The sequence below is a fragment of the Loxodonta africana genome, chromosome 3, assembly GCF_030014295.1.
Source record: "Loxodonta africana isolate mLoxAfr1 chromosome 3, mLoxAfr1.hap2, whole genome shotgun sequence".
NCBI lineage: Eukaryota > Metazoa > Chordata > Mammalia > Proboscidea > Elephantidae > Loxodonta > Loxodonta africana.
Genome location: NC_087344.1, coordinates 157,615,744 through 157,634,575, shown reverse-complemented (window position 1 = coordinate 157,634,575; position 18,832 = coordinate 157,615,744). Strand labels below are relative to the sequence as shown.

General features: G+C 37.5%; 1 protein-coding gene across 1 annotated transcript in view; it reads left to right on the top strand.

The window, feature by feature from the left end:
- MAN1A2 (mannosidase alpha class 1A member 2) overlaps positions 1 to 18,832 on the top strand; it is a 236,028-nt gene that overhangs the window by 197,609 nt on the left and 19,587 nt on the right. Inside the window, exon 12 of the mRNA XM_064282369.1 lies at positions 2,790 to 2,905. Within this exon, the coding sequence (XP_064138439.1) occupies positions 2,790 to 2,905 (116 nt within the window). The remainder of the gene's footprint in view (positions 1 to 2,789; positions 2,906 to 18,832) is intronic.

Genomic DNA, 18,832 nt, shown 5'->3' with positions numbered 1-18,832 from the left:
ACTGCAATAATCTAGGAATAATGTGATAAAAACTTGAACTAAGGTGGAGACGCTTATGTGACATTTGTCACTCAGACCTAGGTATTCCTCATGAAGTTTAACAGTAAGAGAATGTTAACGGGTGCAAGGTGGTTAACAGACCAGGAACAAACATAGCATTTATTGATGCTGCTTTTCCTTGACCCCTTGGTCCAAAATTGGGCAAACAGCTACTAGTAAACTTTCTATGCAGGGGGACCTGCCAGAGTTGAGAATATAGCCAGACTGTAGTGACAGAGGTTCAGGAATAGGACACATGCACAAATACAGTTCTTGCAGCAGCAGTGACTCCCTAATGCTTATATAAATCAGGCCATATTTTATGTAAGGGAATTAGGTAAAATAATCCTGCAGTGAATCTGTTTTCCCTGAATGTCCTCTGATATTTAATGATTCTTATTTAGAGGAATGAGGACAATACATCTGAATCATGTGAGGCAAGGGATGGGGAGAGGAGTGACAGAAGCACATCCTCTCATGGAGAAACAGTACAGTCATGTGTTATTGTCCTAAGGCCCTGTTTTCCTGTGCACTTTCATAAAATATGGCCTCGCTCTTACCTTATTATGAAGAGATTTGACAAGCTCAAACTTTAGCTCACATCTGCACAAATTTGAATGACAGGAGTTAGAATTTTGCTTTTTTAACCTGTATGGAAATACAAAAACTCAAAGTATGATTTCTCAAGAACAAGAACTGAAATAATTATGGTCTAAATTCAAGTTTCAAAAGTATGCCATGAGAAGAGGGGGGAGGAGACAAAAAGAAGAGGCTTCAAATCTTAAACAGAATTTGCCCATCACTACTCCTCTGGTGTTGGGTGGTGTGAAGAAAATAGAAGACAAGCTGAGATAGAATATAGCGGTATGTCATTTCTTCTGAAAAAGCATTACCTGTTCTATTTGCATCCTCGAACTTTCAAACCTGAGTGTATTAAGTATGAAGATTTGCCTTCAAGAAATGACTCTGAATTATCTACCTGTTCGTTATTTTTAGTTATGCCTCTCTGTGATTTCTCAGTACCCTTGTACTGTTCTGAAGACACATGATCATTGTGAAGAACATAGTGTTCAAAAACTCTTGTATTTAAAATAGATTTAAAATACAGGTAGTTCCCGCCTTACGACTTATTTAAGTTAGGATGAGCTACACCTAACAACCTTCTTTTCTTTTTTTGTACATTTTTTTTATACTTTATTATTAGTAATATGTACTACATACAGTATTGCAGCTCATAATTTGCTGATGTTATCATTCTCAGATGTAATTTTTCCAACCCTTAAAGACAAATCAAGATCAGATTTATAAAGATACTAATAATAAAAGGCAATAATAATGAAACTTAAAAAAAAATGAGGTATTCTTACGTCAGAACCAACTTACGACAGAGTAGTCATTGGAACAGAACTCCATTGTAAGTCAGGGACTACCTGTATTTAGGTAGAGAAAAGCACAAAACTCTTTGGTAAGAAGGCTTTAAAACCTAGCTGTAATCAAAATAGAGCTATAAAATGAACAGCTTGATTAGATAAACCTTTTCAGCACTAATGAGCTTTTCATTAAGAAGAAGGAGAACCTGAAGAGTAATAAGAGTACCAAGACCAGGAACAACAGCCTGGACTAGTAATGATAAGTAACTATATCTTCATTGGATGATATCTCAGGGTTGAGTAGAGAAAGAAAAGAGTACATGTGCTTTCAACTTTTCATGACTGGCTTAATTCTGGAGTGTGGTATACTTGCTTATGGGCAGTATATTGGTTGCTTTGACCAGCAGCATTGTGACTAGATTCCATTTAATTGAGTGTATTTTATTTAGGCTTGTTCAAAGATGCAAAGAGAGATATAAATTAAGAATTTTCACTCCCAGTATAGCAGTACAGCATAGTAGTTAATAATGTGAAGCAAATTACCCTGTGTCTCAGTTTTCTGACACGTAAAGTGGGGTTACTAAGAGTACTTATCTCATAAGGTTGTTGTGAAATTTAAATGACTTGATGTATTTAAAGCTCCTAGAAATAGCCTTCAGCACATAGTAAGCACTTCATAATTGTTAGCTCTTAATACCCACTGCCGTCGAGTCGATTCCGACTCATAGCGACCCTACAGGACAGAGTAGAACTGCCCCATAGAGTTTCCAAGGAGCGCCTGGTGGATTTGAACTGCTGACCTTTTGGGTAGCAGCTGTAGCACTTAACCATTATAGTAGGTGTGTGAGTAGGCTCTTTTTTTTATAATGCTTCATTCGTAGGATTATGATAACACAGTGTCTCTAGCATACAGCCTGTTTACAGTAAATGTTTTCTTTTATTGTCGTTACTATGGCAAGTTCTAATACATTTTTAGCATGTTTGAATTATTGCTCGTCCTTGGAATTTATGAAATTGAGTTTTTAATTTTCAGTTCAAACTGACCTTTATCTTGATTTGTTAGAATCTGAGGCTTTATTGTGTCAGGAAAAGTTCTCTATAATTCCTTGAGTATAGCCTACATTTGATTTCTGAGTTAAGGAAATAGGAAATGTCTTAAAAAAAAAATGAGAGTTTTGGGGAGAGAGAGATTCCACAGGAAGCAGAATACCTCAGTTAACTTTTCCAGTGTAAGAATTTTTCTATTTGATAATAAATCTTATTCTTAAAATATCAAATTCTCATACAGATCTCTATGAACTTTTAACTGTGGTTCCTTAACTTATTCTTCAAATCTTGAAATTCTGTGGAATTGGTTCTTTTGTCTGATCTCTTTCACAGGCTATTGAAAAGTATTGCCGAGTGAGCGGTGGATTTTCTGGGGTCAAGGATGTATACTCCTCTACTCCTACACATGACGATGTCCAGCAGAGCTTCTTTCTTGCTGAAACATTGAAGTGAGTATATGCCTTATTTATTTTTTATTGCAGACTAGTTTTTTCTGTGTGAGTACTACATGATAAATTGTTATTATTTGATACATTACACTGAATTTTATTATAAATATCTTTTCATATATTTGAGTCTTAAATTTTCAGCTGCACCTCAAGAGGAATGACTTAGAATGTGACTTATTTTATGGAATAAAAGTTTAGTACCTTTAAATTATTTTGTCCTTAGCTCTTCAGTAGGCATCAATCACCAGGAAGTTTGCTTAAAACACGAACTACTAGGCTGTATCCCCCAGTTTTCTGACTTAGTATGTCTCGGGTGGAGCCTGAGAACTTGCATTTCTGACAAGCTCCTAGGTGGTGCTGATGATGCAGATCCTGGAACCAAACCTTGGGCCACCCTGAAATCTCTTCAGAATAATAGTGAGGTTTTAATGGCACTAGATGGCGTCTGACCAGAGCCGCCTGTCTTCCCAGTGAGATTTCCCATAAAGAGAAGCATAAAGGGAACAGTGGGAAAGAAAAAGGATAACTTTATCGTTTGGGCTTATACTCAAAACCCCAGGCAGAGCTTTCCAGTAAACTAGCCTGGAAGAAGATAGAGACTTTAAATATGTCCACGTCCCTAAACATCTAAAAAGTACATATCTCTTGATAGACCATTTGATACCTTCTGCTAATTCAATTTTTATGTTTCCTGTGTATCTGACCTAAGTATCTTATCAACTTTTTATTTGTTCAGCGAATATTTATTGAAACAGACAAAAATTCCTGCCTCTTACAGTTTACATTCTAGTACACTTCTAGCTTACATTCTGGCGTATTACAATTGAAATACACGTCTCAAATTAAGTTTCTTATCCTAAATGGCCACCTTTTTCTGATTTTTTTTATTACCTCTGGTACTTTCCAGCTTGTGTTTTTTAGAGCCATTTCCGTTTCCTCCTCCTAACACATGGCTGTCTTCTGTTACATTGTTTCTTTATTTGCCCTTTCCTTTCCGTATCTACATTCGACCTTAATCTAGCCCTTTAATGGCTTGGAACATTTGCCTGATAGTCAGTTCCCTACCTTTTGTCATCCCTTCTGTAATATTGCTATGAGTTGGAATCGACTTGACGGCAGTGGGGTAAGGCATTCCTTGTTCTTATTTATCCTATGTGATTAGTTTTCAGAGACTGTATAAAAGAGTTGAAAAAGTGCTGAACTGTAAGTTATATACTTGCTACATACAACCTAGTTGATGAACATGTCAAAATAAAACTTTTTTTGTTTCAGTTTATGTATCTGTAAACTGTGAGATTTGACCCAGATTATGCAAGATCTCTTCATTTTTAATTTCAAAACATAAGAAAATATGTAAGAATAGTACAAGAAATATTTGTGTATTTTCACCTGTATTTACCAGTTGTTACTTTTTGCCACATTTCCTTTATCTCTTTGTCCACACACACACACGTACACATAATTTTACTATTTTATTTCAATTCATTTTTCTGCTGAACAGTTTGAAAGCTAGCCTCATGATACTTCAGCATATTGCTTTCAAGAAAAGGGCATTCTCCTACATAATCACAATACAGTTATCATACTTGGGAAACTTAACATTGATACAACTGCACTATTACCTAAAATGCAGACCATTTTAAGATTTTCTGATTTCTTCTAGTATTACACTTTATAGCTGTCTCTTACCCCAATCCAAGGTCCACTAAAGAATCATTTGTTGCATTTGCTTGTCGTGTCTCATTTAATCTAGACCAAAGTGCCCCTAGTTTTTCTTTTATGACATTGATATTTTTAAAGAATTAAGACCAGTTGCTTCAAAGAGTGTCCTTCAGTTAAATTTTTCTGATTGTTTCCTCATGATCAGATTTAGCTAAAACATTTTTGGCATGAATTTTACATAGGTGATGTGTCCTCATTGCATCTACTGAGGTTAGCCAAACCGAAGGTTAAGGGCATAGTCCTCAAGTATATAACTGAACTTCTAACACTAACTAAGTTCAGAGAGTTCCCAAAACCACCCTCAGGTTCAATAATTCTCTAGAAGGACTCACTGTAAGCTGTCATACTCAAAATTACAATTTATTACAGGGAAAGGATATAGATCAAAATCAGCCAAGGGAAGAAATGCTTAGAACAGAGTCTCGGAGGGTTCCAAACATGACGTTTCTATTTTCCTCAGGACGCATTACCTGATGTAATCCGTATGTGACAATACACGCAGAGTATTGCCAACCCAGGAAGCTTATTAGAGCTTCTGTGTTCAGAGTTTCTATTGGGGCTTCATTAGGTAGGCATGACTGACCAATTATTCACATGGTTGAACTCAGTCTCCAGTTCAACTGGTACCATGAGACCCAAAGCTCCCACTCTCAATCACATGATTGGTCTTTCTGCATGGCTAACTTCCACCCTAAGAGTAGCCACCCCTACCCTGTGATCCAGTGTGGCTGACCCCTGCCCTAAAGAAGGACACTCCTATCATATGTGACATAGATTACCTCCCAGAAGCCAAGGGCAAAGCCAGATCTCTCTTTGGGCAAGGCCAAATTCTTTACTACACAGACATGAGGTAAGGAATCACATGATAATAGTTTAGGCCATTATTGGTGATCTTTAAGTTTGACCATAAAATTAAATTTTATTATATTGTTGTTGTTGTTAGGTGCCATTGAGTTGGTTCCAACTCATAGCAACCCCACGTACAATAGAATGAAACACTGCTTGTTTCTGCACCATCCTCACAATTGTTCCTATGTTTGAGCATATTGTTGTATAGCCACTGTGTCAGTCCACCTCACTGAGGGCCTTCCTTTTTTTTGCTGATCCTTTACTTTACCAAGCATGATATCTGTCTCCAGAGACTGGTCCCTCCTGATAACATTCCTAAAGTGTGTGAGACAATGTCTCTCCATCTTTGTTTTTAAGGAGCATTCTGGCTGTACTTCTTCCAAGACAGATTTGTTTGTTCTTCTGGCAGTCCATGGTATATTCAATATTCTTCACCAACACCGTAATTCAAAGGCGTCAGTTCTTCTTTGGTCTTACTTAATCATTGTCCACCTTTCACATGCCTGTGAGGCTATTGAAATTACCATGGCTTGGGTCAGGCCCACCTTAGTCTTCAAGGTGACATCTTTGCTTTTTAACACTTTAGAGAGGTCCTCTGCAGCAGATTTGCCCACCGTAGTGTGTTGTTTAATTTCTTGACAGCTGCTTCCATGGGCATTGATGATGGATCCAAATAAAATGAAACCCTTGACAACTTCAGTATTTTGTTTGTTTGTTTATCGTGATGTTACTTATTGATCCAGTGGTGAGGATTTTTGTTTTCTTTATTTGATTATAAGGCCATGTAAAAATACCTTTTTTGGTAATTAGTAAGTGATATGTAGAGTCATTTTTTTTTTTTTTTTAAATGTAGAGTATTAACTTTGAGACCATGTCAACACCCTTTTGCCCAACAATCTTTTACCCAGTCTTATTAGCATTCATTGTTGCTTCTTGTCTGAACCAGTTATTACTATGATAGAGGTAAAATTAATTTTTAGGTCTCTTCTAGTCTTAAAAAAGTTACTTGATTCCAAAGGTTCATTTTCAGCATTCATATACCGTATTTATGATTGCACTTTCCTGCCCAAAAGCTAGAATGGTTTATTCAGCTCTCTAAAAAACAAAACCCAGCGCCGTCGAGTCGATTCCAACTTATAATGACCCTATAGGATAGGGTAGAACTGCCCCATAGAGTTTCCAAGGAGCGCCTGGTGGATTCCAACTGCCGACCCTTTGGTTGGCAGCCGTAGCACTTAACCACTACGCCACCAGGGTTTCCGTCATCTCTCTAGCTTCACTTATTTCTTTTACTTACTGATTCTGTCCTTAAACTAAGCTAATGTACATACAAATATTCACATATATGTAAGGTTTTTTTTTTCATTGTCTTTTGTATTTCACTGCCTCCGGCAAGAGTGCCCTTACCCCGTTAATACAATGCTTGTCTCTAATTTCTAAATTCAGTTCAGATCACATCATTTATAGAGTGGCCTTCATAATTAATTTTCAACTACCTCATCAGTAAGACCTTGAGCACCTTAAACATGTCATAAACCATAAAACCCAACCAAACCCCTTGGCATCAAGTCTACTCTGACTCACAGTGACCCTATACGACAGAGTAGAACTGCCCCATAGGGCTTCCAACGAGCGGCTGGTAGATTCGAACTGCCAGCCTTTTGGTTAGCAGCCAAGCTGTTAACCACTGAGCCAGATATGACATGGGTCTGGAAATATGTAGTGTGTGACCTCTTCCCCTTCCGGTATCCATATGGGGATATTATGGATTGATCTTGGTACTTTTCTCTGCCAAATTCAGGCAGAGCCTTCATCACAGTGCTCTAGGCAACCAGTTATTTATTTATTATTGATACAGTACTCATTTTCAGAAAAACCCATTACATTTGAATGAATAAAAGTAAAAAAGGTCAAACCAGAAGAAACATACAGATAATTATAGCAAAACCTAGGCTAAATGAAGTATCATAGTTGAGCATGACATTCAGCACTGAGTTTCTTGGCAGCTGAAGCGAAAAGAAAGCATCCAGCACAACGTCACTGTCACCTTTTGGCAGTGGGGGGAGCCATTATTACCTTCATATGAGATAAAATTTTTCTTACTGTTAAATTACGTTGCTGTTGTTGTTAGTTGCCATTGAGCTGATTCTGACTTGTGGCGACCCCACGTGTTACAGAGTAGAACTGCTCCAAAGGGATTTTTTTGGCTGTAATCTTAATGGAAGCAGATCGCCAGGCCTATATTTCGCAGTACTGCTGGATGTGTTAGAACTGCCAACCTTTAGGATAGCAGTCAAGCACAAACTGTTTGCGCCACCTAGGGACCTTCTGCTAAATTATATTGTATGGTTCATTATAAAAGAAACATGAAACTATTAGGTAAACCATATGAAACCACCGTTTTTTACATTTGAAAGCAGTTGAATATTAGCAGTTTCATATGGTTCCACATTAAGTACATAATGGTAAATACCTTCTAACACTGATGCAAAAACACTCTTAATAAGACTTACTCTTTATAAAACCTGACAGCATAAAAATAAAATGCAATTGAATCAAGACATTTCTGTGACAATCTAATGTAGATTTATTGTTTTCTTATTTATTATAAAGGTAGAGCTTTAAAGTCCTAGAGAAATGAAGGTTGGTTTTACTCCTTAGATTTTCTCAAATATCAATTAATTCAACTTGGCTTTTGTTAAAAGCTGAATAAAGGCTCATTTAAGATTGTATATCCTATCAAGTGGCTGAAATTTATCCTGAATTCATCGAAGGGTGGCAACCCATGTGTTTTAGTTTATAGCAGCTGATTGGCATGGCAATGGTAATGTTAAATGAAAACACCTGTGTTCCTGACCTACATGAAGGGCCATTTTACTTTCTACTTATTTTCACGGGTGCTCTGTGGCATAGTGGTTAAGAGCTATGGCTGCCAATCAAAAGATTGGCTGTTCGAATCCACCAGGTGCTCCTTGGAAACTCAGTGGGGCAGTTCTACTCTGTCCTATAGGGTTGCTATGAGTCAAAATCGACTTGAGGGCAATGTTGTTGTTTTTTTTTTTTCCTACTGTAGTTCTACTCTGTCGTGGGTTTGCTATGAGTTGGAATCAACTCAACAGCATACAACAACGTACTGTAGCTATAGATATAGGTATACATTTTTTCCAGAAGACAAGGGACTCTGTCATGCTTCTTTTGTTTCCTTCTGTAGTCCCTAATTTGTTTATTCATTTAACATATGTACTGACAAAAATTAACAGACTGTAATGAGGAAGATCAGAGAGAGATTCCTTCAAAGCCTCTTTCCTCAAAACCCTTAAACTGTCGTAGAGGAAATAAAACATATGCAACATCTGCAAGAAATTTTAAATTACTAAGTGCCATAAGAGAAATATAAACAAAATGTAAAAGTCTTTTAGAGAAGGAAAAGTTTGCCTAAAAGGAGATTTTATGGAAGCTGTGTCATTTAGCCAGACTTCAAGGCAAGGTAAGATTTTAATGTGGCAGATGAACATAATAGGATGAATTGGTATTCAGGGTAGTGGATGTTATGGATTGAATAAAAAAAAAAAAAAAAATTTTTTTTTTTTAAGTGTTCCCCCAAAAAGATATGTTGAAGTCTTAACCTCCAGAGCCTGTAACTATGACTTTGTTTAAAAATAGGGTCTTTGTAGATGCTTTCACTTAACATGAGGTCACACTGGAAGAGGGCAGGTCCTAATCCCATCTGAGTGGTGTCTTATAAAAGAGGAGGACAGACAGGGAGACAGAAATAGACACAGGGGGAAGATACAATGTGAAGATGCATGTGCAAGCCAAGGAGCACCAAGGAGTGCCAGGAGCCTCCAGAAGCTAGGAGAGAGGCATGGAACAGTTCCTCTTTCACAGCCCTCAGGAGGAACCAACATAGCCAATACCCTGGTTTGGATTTCTGGCCCCCAGAACTATGAAAAAATAAGTTTCTATTCTTTAAGGCCACCCACTTTGTGGCATTTTGTTATAGCAGCTCTAGAACACTAAGACAGTAAACAATGGAATATTAAGAATAAGATAACAGAGATCTCAGAAGTAGAATTGACAAGCCTTGATACCCTGTTAGATATGGGGAGATTCAGTAAGATGTAAGAATCAGAGATGATATTTTCAGTGTAGTGAACTGTAATGATTATGATACCAATGAGTAAAAATAAGCTGGTTGAAAAAAGAAATAGGTTTTCAGAAAAAAATATTGAGTTACTTTCGGGACATGTTTCCAAGAGACATTTGCAAATACAGATCTATAGCTCAAAAGATAAATTCAGAATGATTTTGAAGTATGAAAGAGAAGATGTAGGTCTGACCCTTTGAACATGCCTCCATTAACAAATGAGAGGGAGTTCAAGTTTAGCTTGCCAGAATGAACACATGCATTTATCCTCCACTCTCCCTTGAAAGCCATTAAAATGGCTGTACAGGGTTAAAAAGGTATAAAGGGTAAGGGCAAAGAGAATAAGAAAGAAATCAACAGCAGACAGGAATGTTAGCAGAATTATAGAAGACCGAGACAGAGCAGAGAAAGCTAAGTATCTGCATCAAGGGAAGTTAATTTACAGCAAGCTGACGAGTACTTCAGAACCTTGGAAGGGTGCAGGCTAGGACTGAAAACTAGAAAAATTTTTGAAAGTTTGTATAAGGAGTAGTTAGACCCCAAATCAACCCCTGCCACATCTCTAACCTGAACAAAGCATAGAGATTTGCTGTCTGAAGAGGTTGAATGATAGAGACTTTGGATTTATTAATACCAGGCTGAACTGAAAGTAGACAGAAGATCTGAGGATCCCTTTCCGGGAAAATTGGTTAGCCCAAGAGAAGAGATCTATAGATACTGATGCATAAGATTCCCTCAGCAAAATGGCCATGTCCTCACCCATTCGCCAGTGGTGAAGCCCAGCAGTAAGCAGCAACCTGCCTATAGGGATTCCAATCAGCATTTTAGTGCTTCACTTTTACATACTAATAGTCTGGACTTAGAAGTGTTTATTCAGTTATGGTCATGTAAGACTTGTGTACGTTTGTGCATGTCTGTTATACTTTCTTTTTTAAGTTTATTTTAAAAATAAAATATGAGTTTAGATGGCTATGAATCATCATACACTTAAGGTAAGCTCCCAAACTTCTAATACCAAAATAACCAAGAAAGGGCGGTGCGGGAAGGAACTCAAAAGCAGATGCAACACAAGGAATTATAGAAAACTGAAATTAGCATTCTCATATAAGAAAAGATAGTGCAAGCACAAGATAAAAATAAAATACTGTAAAAGGAGAACAATCAGATAATGAGAAAGAGGTCCTGGAATTACTGCAATTAAAATTAAAGTAGCAGAGAAATTTTAAAACTCAGTAGAAGGGTTAGAAATGTAAGTTGAGAAAATACAGAAAGGAAAGCAAAAAGACAGAACAGTTGTAAAATAAGGAAGACAAGATAAAATCAGAATATCAGCCCAGAAAGTGCAATATCTGCATAAAAGGAGTTCCACAAAGAGAAAGGTGTAGGAGAAAGAATCATCAAAGCAATTCAAGGAAATGACCCAGAACTGAAGGATGTGAGTTCAAGATTGACAGAAATAAGGTCCCAGCACAGCAGATGGAAACAGGCCCACCGCAGCCCTTTGCCATGGAATGTCAGAACCCCTGGAGTAAAGAAAAGATCCAACAGCTTCCGAAGAGAAGAAAAATTCTTGTAAAAAGGATCAGGAATCACAATGGCTTTGGACTTTTCAAGAGCAACAGTGAACGCCAGAAGCAGCAGAGCAACTCCTTTAGAATTATGAGAGAAAATTAATTCCAGCCTTGAATTATAAGTTTTTAACTATTTTAGGTCTCAGAAATCTACTCCCATGCACTCTTTCTATTATGCTTTTGGAAGATGTTCTCCACCAAAAAATGGTTCTAAACCAAAAGCAAAGACATGGAGGACAGAGAGCGAGCCAAAGAGAATGGTTAAGAGGGCAACCATCCAGGGTGAACAGGACCGAAGGCTCTGGGAGAGACTTTTTGAAGATTAAATTTATGAAATGTTTATATCTAAATATTTTGAGAGAAAATCTAGACAGTTGGTAGAGATTTTAAGTACTTAAAGTCACTTAAAGTACAAGTCAGTGCAGTTTTTAGGTTTGGGGGAGGATTTGTGCAAGGAAAGAAAAGCTGTGAATAGCTTTCAGTTAACATGTGAAATTGCTTAAAGACTTTCCTTTGGAGTCTGGATTGCTTTATAAGAAACGGTAAATAATAGCACTCTCCACATTTCTCCCTTTGCAAGAAGGAGAAATAAATCCTTTGATAATGGGTTTGCTTTCTTCCAAAATTGCCTGTGTATTGGTTTTAGTGAAAAAACAGTTGATCAAAAGCCCATTAAACTAAAAGAATTCAAGGAAAATAGCTGATAGAACACCAAGATTCATAGTTTCCCTGGAGCAGCCCTTTAATTGTTAAATGAGTATCTCCCATTTGGATTCTCTATAATTCTATCAGTTTGTACCATTTACTATTGTAAACCAATTCCTTTTTACAAAATCTTTGAAGAAGTATATTATTTTATATCTCTACCTCAGTCTGTACATTCCTTCATCTAGGTATAATTAGGCTTTCATTGAATCTCAGCTCAATTCTCTTGCTTTACTTGGAAGTCTTATAAATTGATGCATTTTAACCAGCTTTTCTGAGTTCATGTATATCAGACACTAAAATACCTAAGAGAAATCACAAGTGAGTTAAAAACAGTCTTTTCAATATTTGTTGTCAAAGGAAAGAGATATACCCTAAAATTAAGACCAAGTTTAATTCAGTGTATCTCTGCTTTCAGTGGCATCAGAATCTCTGGGGGAGAAATTGTTCTTGTTATGTGTTCAATAATAGATGAATGGTTATAAATTATGGCACATCCATACAATGGACATTATGTAGCCAGTAGCAGTTGCATTTTTATAGATATTTTTAATAACATGGGGAAATTTTCAGAATATAATATTAAGTAAGCTGTTAAGTGCACATACATATATAAATCATAGATGAATGCGTTAATATATATTTTAACATCAAAATGTGCACTGCGGTTTAGCTTGTGTTATTTGACTTTTTAAAATACTTTTGTTTATGCTTTTATAATCAGAAAAAAAATTAATAAGCTGCAACCATATTTTCCAACCTAAAGTTGAGTTGCTGTCTTTGTGTCTAGAATCAAAAGAAATTTCTGGAGCTGAAAAAATATTTAGAGGTTATCCAGGCCAATAAATAGCAGCGCAACCACACCCCCACCACCACCAGTCCCAGTGCTTTAATTCTCTTTACAGCATACGGCTTCATAAAAGCAAGGACTTTTCCTTTTAACTGCTCTGGTCTCCCAGCACCTAGCACACAGTATACAAGGAGCTCAATAAATATGTGTTCATTTATTATATAGATCTTTAGCTTGTGTTATGTGAGAAAAAAAAGTTGGCTTTTACATCTCTACCTGATCATTCTTAAGTAGTTTTTAATTATATCATTTTATCATATCCAACTGTATTTTTTGAGACATTCCATGATCATCCTGTATAAAATTTCAAACTGCTCACTATCATCTTTCTCAGCTTTACTTTCCCTTGTATCACTTATCTTCTAACACCATATAATTTCCTTAGTCATTCCCCATCTAGAATGTAACCCCCTGAGGGAGGTCATTTTTGTATGTTTTAGTTATTGGAGCCAGACATAGGTGTTTCAATAATAAATATTTGTTGAATAAGGAGTTGAAACTTTTGATTCTAAAGAGACACAGCTGGAAAACAATATCTTTCGAAAGTGGGAGTGAGTAGGGTGAAAAAAATAGTAGACCTCTGTTATGTTCTGGCTGGGGCTCAGGCCTTGATCTCAGAATTCAGTTAGTGCCAGGAAGTGGCTAATAATGGTTCATGGAGTTGGTAAAGCAAGAAGGACCAAGGCAAGATGTGAAAACTGGAAGAGACAGGGCAGTGGATCGTTTTCACAAGGGAGTCAAAGGTTCAGATGGCCACATGAAAGAGGAAAGCAAAAAATGTGCAAACGAACTGGTATTAGAAGTTACACAAAGCTGGTAAACCTGGGGCCGTGGTTCTTAAACTTGAGCGTGCATCAGAGTCACCTGGAAGATTTCTTAAAACAGATTTCTGCGCTCCATCCCCAGAGTTTTCTGATCAGGAAGTCTAGAGTGGGGCCTGAGAATTTGCATTTCTGGCAAGTTCCCAGGAGCTACTGATGCTGCTGGTCTGAGGAACCACACTTTGAAAACCATTGATGCTCATGGCTCAGTAAACCAATTGAGAATCAAGAAATTACCTAAGCTGACAAGCTAGCACATCAGATGGTCAGGTAGGCAAAGCATTGCATAACTGCTATATTTATGTAGTCTGAAAAACCAAACCAAACCCATTGCTATCCAGTTGATTCTGACACATACCAACCCTATAGGACAGAGCAGAACTGCCCCTTTGGGATTCCAAGGAGCAGCTGGTAAATTCAAACTGCCAACCAAGCTCTTAACCACAGTGCCACCAGGGCTGTGTATGTAGTCTGGTCTTCTCAAATAGGGGCACCTCAGGATCAGAACCATGGTGTACACATTTTTTAAATCCCTCTTAACAGTCCTATCACAGTGCGATCCAAATATTAGACACTGGGTTTTGTGTACGCTTACACACACACACAGTGATTTTCACTTGCACTATTTTATATAAGCATTTTTTTTTTCCCCCAGTTTGAGTGCCAATTTTTTTTGCTACAGTAGAGGGAGCTACAACCCAAATTGTATTTATGTAGCAAGAACACTATTATTATTACAGGTCCTTTTCCATTACTCTTTTTATTTTAGATCAGCTTTATTAAGGTAATTTAAGTGTACCATTTTATCTGTTTTAGCAAACCACCCTGTTAAGATATGGAACATTTCCGTCCTAGCCCCTTTGCAGTCAGTTCCTCCCTACCCGAAACTCCTATCTGCTTTCCTATCTGCTTTCTGTTTCCAAAAAAAAAAAATAGGTTCTAGAATTTCATATAAACTGAATCATGCAGTATGTAGTTATTTTGTGTCTGATTTCTTTTTCAGCATAATGTTTTTGAGATTCATCCGTATTATTGCATATATCATTCATGTCTTTCTGTTGATAAGTAGTATTCTCTTGTATGGATATACTACACTTTGTTTTTCCATTCACTTTTTGATGGTCTATTAATCATGTTTTTAAAAAAGATCAGAAAGAGAAGGAATTCATAGTTTGTTTGCCATTTGATTACATTTAAATGTCTTGCTCTGATTTTTTTTTCTCTCTGGGAATTTTTAAGTTCTTGCCTTAAAAGTAAATAACTTCATCTAATTTGCTATTATCAAATAAAAAATTAATTACCAAATAATTTGCCATAATTAAATAAAATTCTAAATGTTTTTAATCTGGTGCTTCTTAAAGCAGAAATGGCAAAGGTGGAACAAACTAAGTAGCTAAAATTTTTAGCAACAGTCTTCCTTTCAAAACTCAAGTAAGTATTGTTGCCTGCAATTTATTATCCTTAGTTTGTCCAGGTTTTTAAAAAAATTCCTATGAGACTTCTAATTCTGCTTTTGCAAATGATTTCATTAAGTTTTTCTTTATAATTAGCTGAATTTGCTAATTATTTGCTTTTTCTGAGGGAAAATACTATTAAAACGAAAGCTAGTAATACATGAATAGAATAATAACCAAAAAAAAAAAAAAAACCAAACCTGTTGCTGTCGAGTTGACTCCGACTCATAGCGACCCTATGGGACAGAGTAGGACTGCCCCATACAATTTCTGAGGAGCACCTGGTGGATTCAAACTGCTGACCTTTTGGTTAGCAGCCATAGCTCTTACCCACTACCCCACTAGGGTTTCTGAATAGAATAATAGATCTGTGATAAAGCAAATGTATCAAAATGTTAATTGTAGCATCTAGGAGCTAAATATACATGAGTTCCGCTGTAAAATTCTTCCAACGTTTTTGTATGTTTAAAAATTTTTATAATAAAATAATGGGGGAAAATATTAGCAAATTATTATCATTATATTCTTTAGTAGACTCTAGTTCCCTGGAGAAGAATATCATGCTTGGTAAAGTAGAGGGTCAGTGAAAAAGAGGAAGACCCTCAAGAAGAGGACTGAAATGTGGCTGCAACAATGAGCTCAAACATGGCCACAATTGTGAGGATGGCACAGGACCAAACAGTGTTTCATTCTGTTGTACATAGGGTCGCTATGTATTGACTGAACACCTGACAACAACAACAGTTCTCTTTTTCACAGTTACTGTTATCTTAGTTTGCCTGCCTGTGGAGGCACCCTCAGTATAAGCAAATGAATGCACAGTGAGCCAGTTATCAGATAAAGCCAATTTTCTAAAGAACAAGGTTTTGAAGTAGCTTCAAAGACAAGTAATGGTTTTATCAACAAAACATCAGTAGTAGTGACACTTTTAAGTTTGTAAGTGCAGATGCCTAAGTAATATCTTCAGGGCAGAGAGGGAGGAGTCAATGAGATGGTCGAGTGTGGGGATCCTTAGACAAGAAAAACATAGTTCGAGGGAAGAATGAAAAACAAAGCCACCGTTCCCTTCCTTTTGCCTTTTATTTTGTCTGTAACAGAATCCTGAAGTTAATGTCCTACCATGCTGTGCTTCTCCTTCTTGTTAGTTGCCGTTGAGTCAGCTCTGACTCATGGCGACCTTATGTATAACAGAATGAAATGTTGCCTGATCCTGTGCCATATTCATGATTGTTGGTATGTTTGAGTTCATTATTGTGGCTATTGTGTCAATCCATCTCATTTCCCTCATTTGCCCTCACCCTCCTCTTTACTAAATATGATGTCCTTTTTGAGAGAAGGCAATTTTTTCAGCTGGATAAAAGCAACATCAAGTTCCCTGTTTTCTGCTGTCTTCTGCCCACTCACCCCTGAGGTTGATTTGCACACTTAAGTCAACTTAATATTTATTAAGTACCTACTGTCTTCTCAGAAAGAAGCCCTGGTGGCAATCAGCTGCTAACTGAAAGGTTGGCGATTCAAACCCGCTAGCCACCTCCATGGGAGAAAGATGTGGCAATCTGTTTCTGTAAAGATTACAGCCTTGGCAAGGTCATGGAAGCTCCGTAGACAGATCCAAACTCCATGAGGGACTGAATTGCTGGGCTGAGGGCTGTGGGGACCATGGTCTCAGGAAATACCTAGCTCAATTGGCATAACATAGTTTATAAAGAAAATGTTCTTCACTCTACTTTGGTGAGTAGTGTCTGGGGTCTTAAAAGCCTGTGAGGAGCCATCTAGGATACTCCACTGGTCTCATCCCTTCAGGAGCAAGGAAGAATGAAGAAAACTAAAGACACAAGGAAAAGATTAGTTCAAAGGACTAATGGACCACACCTACCATGGCCTCCACCAGACTGAGTCCAGTACCACCAGATGGTGCCCAGCTACCACCACTGACTCCTCTGACAGGGATCACAATCGAGAATCCCAGACAGAGCTGGAGAAAAATGTAGAACAAAATTCTAACTCAAAAAGGAAGACCAGACTTGCTGGCCTGACAAAGCCTGGAGAAACCCTGAGAGTATGGCCTCCAGACACCCTTTCACCTCAGTAATGAAGTCACTCCTGAGGTTCACCCTTCAGCCAAAGATTGAACCAGCTCATAACACAAAATGAGACTAAAGGGGCACACCAGCCCGGGGGCAAGGATTAGAAGGCAGGAGGGACCAGAAAGCTGGTAATAGGGAATTCAAGGTTGAGAAGGGAGAGTGTTGACATGTCGTGGGGTTGTTAACCAGTGCCACGAAACCATATGTGTACTATTTAATGAGAAACAAGTTTGTTCTGTAAACCTTCATTTAAAGTACAATTTTAAAAAAGATTACAGCCTTAGAAACCCTATGAGGCAGTTCTACTCTGTCCTACAGAATCGACTTGATGGCAACAGGTCTCTTCTCAGAATTGTACTGTTCGAAACTAGAGCATATGAGACATATATACTCTACCCATGAGGAGCTTGCAGCCTAGTTAAGAAATCTCTCACTTGTAGGCATATAAAAATTTATGAAAGTCCAAAGTATATATATATGGTCCAGTGCTAAATTGTATAAGGTGGAATATGAATGTTGTAGAAGTTTAGAGAAAGGAATTTTGGTGCCACTAGCATAAGAAGCCCTGGTAACTCATTGGTGAAGCACTCGGCTGCTAATCAAAAGATTGGCATTTCAAACCCATCTAGCAGTTTTGTGGGAGAAAGACCTGACAATCTGCTTCCATAAAGATTACAGCCAAGAAAATCCTATGCAGCATTTCTACTTTGTCACATGGGGTCGCCATGAGTCGTAACCGGTACCCAACAATAACAGAGTAGTCATGAAGAAAGATTGAAACGTTGCTAAATGATACATAAGATTTTAATAGGTGAGCTAAAGCAGAAACCCTGGTAGCATAGTGGCTAAGACCTATGGCTGCTAACCAAAAGGTGGACAGTTCGAATCCACCGGCCACTCCTTGGAAACTCTATGGGGCAGTTCTACTCTGTCCTATAGAGCCGCTATAAGTTGGAATTGATTCAACGGCAGTGCGTTTAAAGCACAAAGTTGTTTTATGAAAAGAAGGATCTAGCTTGAGAAAATAAATGTTACCTTTTCAAAAGACGGTAAGAAAACTAGCCTGACTGAAAAGTATCCGTTAGGGAAGTAGGAGGAGGTAAGATTTTGGGATCAAAATCAGAGAAGCAGTGGCATGCTAAAAAGGGAATCGCGAGATAAAATGCAAAGTGCCCACACTTTAACTCCATCCTCTCTACCAACCTCCATAGCTTCTGTGTGGAATATAATTAAAGAAAACAAGTATAAGTAAGAGGAAACGGAAACTTCAAGGGGAGAAAAGTAACATGTTATTTCAAATTATTGTAAACTACTGTGAGGTTCCAAAGAAATTTCCTATCACAATACTACTACATATGTAATTTTGCAATCAATATTAAATATTCTTTTACAGATGATGGAGAGAAACTTAGCAGAATAGGAAATATATAATTTTAAAGACAGGAAAAATTATATTGAGGAAATTAAAGATCAGTTCATTTAATGTCAGCTATTATTCACCTTATTCACCAGAGTACTGATCAGCACACGCAGTTAGGAAACTACATGAAGCAGGGGAAAGAACCATCCAAGAGAGTTAGAGGGAAGAGTTTCCAGTGCTCACATAGGGCCAGGATCGGTGCCTGTTCCCACCAACTAAACTGGAAAAACTCATCATTCACAGGGCACTGGATAGAGTACTCAGGATGGTCTTGCCTCAGTAGTGTGGAATAAACATCCCT